The sequence below is a fragment of the Apis dorsata genome, unplaced genomic scaffold (assembly GCF_000469605.1).
Source record: "Apis dorsata unplaced genomic scaffold, Apis dorsata 1.3 scaffold_35, whole genome shotgun sequence".
Lineage (NCBI taxonomy): Eukaryota > Metazoa > Arthropoda > Insecta > Hymenoptera > Apidae > Apis > Apis dorsata.
In genome coordinates this window covers 149,470-154,051 of record NW_006263337.1, presented here as the reverse complement: position 1 = coordinate 154,051, position 4,582 = coordinate 149,470, and the positions used below count along the sequence as shown (strand labels likewise).

General features: G+C 25.8%; 2 protein-coding genes across 4 annotated transcripts in view; one reads left to right on the top strand and one right to left on the bottom strand.

Annotated features, from left to right (window-relative positions):
- LOC102681181 (exportin-1) overlaps positions 1 to 2,213 on the bottom strand; it is a 6,534-nt gene extending 4,321 nt beyond the window's left edge. Inside the window, 4 exon segments of the mRNA XM_006608391.2 lie at positions 106 to 467; positions 532 to 726; positions 807 to 1,041; positions 1,814 to 2,213. Of these exon segments, the coding sequence (XP_006608454.1) occupies positions 106 to 467; positions 532 to 726; positions 807 to 1,004 (755 nt within the window). The 5' untranslated portion in view covers positions 1,005 to 1,041; positions 1,814 to 2,213.
- Positions 2,214 to 2,379: 166 nt separating this feature from the next.
- LOC102681312 (rab3 GTPase-activating protein non-catalytic subunit) overlaps positions 2,380 to 4,582 on the top strand; it is a 6,946-nt gene continuing 4,743 nt past the window's right edge. For 2 of the 3 annotated variants that reach the window (XM_031512446.1, XM_031512441.1), the window contains exons 1-6: positions 2,380 to 2,861; positions 2,930 to 3,037; positions 3,255 to 3,336; positions 3,435 to 3,561; positions 3,701 to 3,902; positions 4,076 to 4,403. In XM_031512446.1, the coding sequence (XP_031368306.1) occupies positions 2,777 to 2,861; positions 2,930 to 3,037; positions 3,255 to 3,336; positions 3,435 to 3,561; positions 3,701 to 3,902; positions 4,076 to 4,403 (932 nt within the window). In that variant the 5' untranslated portion in view covers positions 2,380 to 2,776. Of the gene's footprint in view, positions 2,862 to 2,929; positions 3,038 to 3,254; positions 3,337 to 3,424; positions 3,562 to 3,700; positions 3,903 to 4,075; positions 4,404 to 4,582 lie in introns of all 3 variants that reach the window. The other variant, XM_031512443.1, reaches the window with a different exon arrangement.

The window sequence follows — 4,582 nt, the reverse complement described above, 5'->3', positions numbered from 1 at the left end:
AAAAAAAAAAAAAAAAAAAAAAAAAAATAGTAACAATTATAATATAATATTATAATATACAAAAACATTATAATTATAATGTTACATAAAAATAATTAATAAAATACTGTATTTACCTTGAATACTAAAGTGCTTATTAATTTTGTTTCAAAAATATACCCCAGAGGAATCCAATTTAAAAACCTTAAAAGAGTTTCTAATGTAACTGCCACCAGTTGAACATTTTGTGAATTATCCAATACAAACTGACAAAGATGAAAAATATGTGAGAATTCACTACACATAGTATCTTTCAAATGTTTTGCTTTTGTTTGCGTCATTTGTCCACTAGAAAAGTCAAATACTTCTTCTGATAGTAATTTTAAAATTGCCATATTATTTTGACAAAGACTTTCATTTGTTTTACTTGCTCCAACAATGTCACCAATAAAGGATTCCCAGTTTTTTGGCCATTCTCGTTTTAAAACCTATAATAAATATACTTTGTTAAAATATTATTATTTTATATTTTTCAATTTTACTGTTACTTACTTGAACTAAAATCATATTAAGTTTATTAAGATAAACTTTAGAACTTTCCATTGTTTCTGGGTCACTGCTTGTTTTTATGATAAGGCCTACAATATATTTTTTTATACCTTCACACTGATTTCGTGGTAATACTTTCCATCGTGTCTTTATAACTTGTTCCAATATTTGTAAAGCATAATACTTTGTTTGTTGATTCTATGTATATATATATATAAAATTTCATATAAATTAGAAAATTCTCTTTATATATATTTAATTTTGATTTGAAAATTTACCTGTGAATATTCTAGAATAGTATCTACACGGGTCCATGCATTTGGATGCTCTTTAAGTGTAGTTAATACTTCTTGTGCAACTCTTTGTTGCTCACCTATTCCAGTGTACATACAACCTACTATATTATCAAGAAGTGTTATATCTAACTTCTGATTAAAATCCAGAAGCTTAGATGCTTGTTCTGCTAAAGTTGCCATTATTTATTGTAAATTATCCAATTTTCATACACCCTATCTGAAAATAATTATATTAAATATTAATATTTATGTCATTAAAATTATATAATTAATATATAAATAAGATATAAATATTACAAAGTTTTGTTTCTAAAAAAAAAGGATTAATTAAATATTTTAGAAATTTATAATTAGTTAAAGCCTTCACTGAAATAATCTAGTATAATATTATAAAACAATTTCAGGATAAAAACATAAAAAACATTACAATACAATATTTACAATTAATAAATAAATATAAAAAAACAATATATTTTTACACAGTGCATTGTTTAATTATTTTAACACAAAATATATTGTAATATTTTACAAATAAAAATTTTAAAAGCTGATAAAAGGATAGTATCAAGTAATATTGTTCTGTGCTTCTCTCTATATGAAGATCAATTATATATTATATTTATAACTAAATTAAAGACATTAAAAGAAAAGAATGTGATATAAATAATGAACTAAACAGAGGTAATAATAAAAAGGAAATCATTGTTAACGTGTAGCGAGGGAGGTCACCGCACTGCGACCGCTCGACCTAACCTACATTTGACAATCGCAAATAAGGTTATGTGAAAATTTATTGTGCGTAATGTTTGTAAATCTAATGTAAAAAGTATTTCATTTAATACATTTAATCAAATAAAAAAAAAAGATAATGAAACATAAAATATTAATAATAGGTCATTGGAATCTGTAGATTTTTGTTATCCGGGTGCACTTTACTCATTGCGTCGTTGTTCAACGAATAAAGCATCATAAACGACGTTTACACATACCGCATCAACTCCCACACGCAGATTCTCAATTCGTAGGTAAAAAACACACGTTTCACACTAGCAATCACAATCTCTCGCAGTAAATCACAATCAGAAAAAGGCCAAACACACAACCGCTGATTCCCGCGCGCGACCAATTTCGTTCCTCGTTTCACAGACTCGCTGTTCCTCACCGTCTCTTTCTCTCTCTATCTCTCGCACGTTCTCTCGCTCGTCACTCCTGCCTCTGCTCCGTTTGCGACGATCGTCAGTGAAGAGAGTTCCACTCATAAATGTACGATACCCACCGAGGCCGTTCTTCGTCGTAACTTTGTTTCTTAAATCTCATACAAGTTTCTTCTATTTCCCTTCAATTGTAATGATAAACGAAAAAAGTAGGAGCTTTATGTTGTCCTTAAATCCAACCTACAGATTTTCGAAAATAATAACAAAATGGCTGAACACGTTACGCGGACCATTGCGGAGAAACGAACATTTTCATTGGTCTCAACAATCTGTTTTGTCCAATCAGAAAAACTCTAGCGACTGTTTCTAAACGTCACAAATTACGTCACGTGATGTCATGCAACACGTGTTCTCCATTTTGACTTAAAATTTCGTATGAATAACGTTTCGTACATATAGGTATTGCGTATCTATATTTTGTTTTTTTAAATAAAGTTGATAATTCATGTAGACGTTTACATATTTTTCATTTTTTGTTATCCATAATACATTATTAAGGTAGTAAGACTGGTGCTGTTAACGAATGTTTATTTATTACGAAATGTAAAGTTTTAGACGAAGAATCTCTGCGAATACTATCCTACTTGCAAGCATATGACAGTTTGTGATTTATTATCTTATTCTAAGATATCCTTATTAGAATTTCAATAGTTTAATCAATCGAATAATATTTACAATTTTAAAGTAAAGAAAATTTGAAATTGTTCGAAATAAATATATTAATTCAATTGATCAAATATGTCTTGTCAAATAAAAGGAATTGCGAATCTAACCAATATAAGCAATATTAAAGAGTTACTTTTTGGAGAATCAACCAGAAAACGTATGTTATTATGTTCTTTTGTTTTGTTTTTTAAAAAAATAGTAAATATCAATATGTATATTTTCCAGTTGACATTCCACAAGATGAATTACCATTACAAGACTGTTTTATATCATTGTCCTCAACTGGAGATGTTCTTGCTATGGCATATAATACAAAAATGATTATATTAATTTGTATGTATTATATTATTTATATATATTAATTTATTTAATTTTAAATAATGTATAATTTTGTTAAATAATAATTTGTTAAATAATAATAATTATTTTACAATATAACATACAATATACAATATAACAATTTATTTAAAAATGATAAAATGGTAAATATATCAAATTTAGAATTTAGACTTATGTATGTTTAATTTTTAAAATAATTATTTGATATTAGCAAGGTGGGATTCATTAGAACCAGATGAGGCAAAAAATAAATTTCATTTGATATGGTATGGTGAAATTGCTAAAGAAGTTAAGTAAGTTTTTATTATAATAATATTATGTTAAATCATATATTTTTTTATTATAATAAATTTTGTTGAAAATATGTCCATATATTGAAAGTGTTTTTTAGTGAATGGATAACATCTGTGATTTGTTTACCTTTATTATCATTGGGAAAAGCTAGTAGTGGAACTAATCCAGATTGGACATGTATTATAGTTGGTTTTAATACTGGTTTTATTAGGTTTTATACAGAAGTAAGTTTAAATTATTACATTTAAATGGTTTAATCTATGATGATCTAAACTGTATTTATTTATAATAATGAATAAAAAAATTTAATATACTATGTGTGTTTATACTATAATATATTAATATAAATTATTTTTGGTTTAGACAGGTGCATTATTATTAGGAGAACAATTACATAATGAACCGGTTGTAGGATTAAAATGTCAATCTTTTCGTTCACCTAAACATAGTGGTGATACTGGATTATCAGAAGAAGTTCATGTGACATATAATAGTGTTGTATGTGTATTACAAGGTTTCCCTTTATTTTCTACATTACGAGCATGTAGAAATCATTTAGCTAGAGGTACAAAAATTAATTAATTTATATTATAAAAATGTGCTATAAAAATTTATAATATTCAATATTTATTCAATATTTATATATAATATATATTTTTATTATAATATATATTATATAATATATATATATATTAATTTTTAAAATAATTATTTGATATATATATATATTTATTATAGTTCAAGCAAACTGTGATGATCTACCACCTATAACAAATCTGTCATATAAAAAATGGGGTTATAAAAGTCAAGATATTGTAAATGATTCAGAAGTAATTGGTACCACTTCTGTAAATAGTTTTGATCATTTAATGACAGCTTCAATTTGTGGTGGATATAATGCATCTTATAGATCTAGTGCACCACAGCATAATTTAGTTCTTGCAACTGGTAAACGACCATTTGTTGGTTTTCATTATGCACTAGAAGGTGGTTCAGTTCCAGTTTTATCAGATGTTGCAATAGCAATGGCCAGCAAATTAGCAAATGCTATTGGAACTGCTGTTCCGTGAGTGTTGCATAATAAATTCATGTTATGCATTTATTGTCAAAGGATATGTTACCTGTAAGAGAACTAAATTAAAATGCCATTAAATTATATTAATTGAATAATATCACATATACATTTTTTAATAATTTAAATTATTATTCATATTATTATTTATATTATCATTATATATACATATA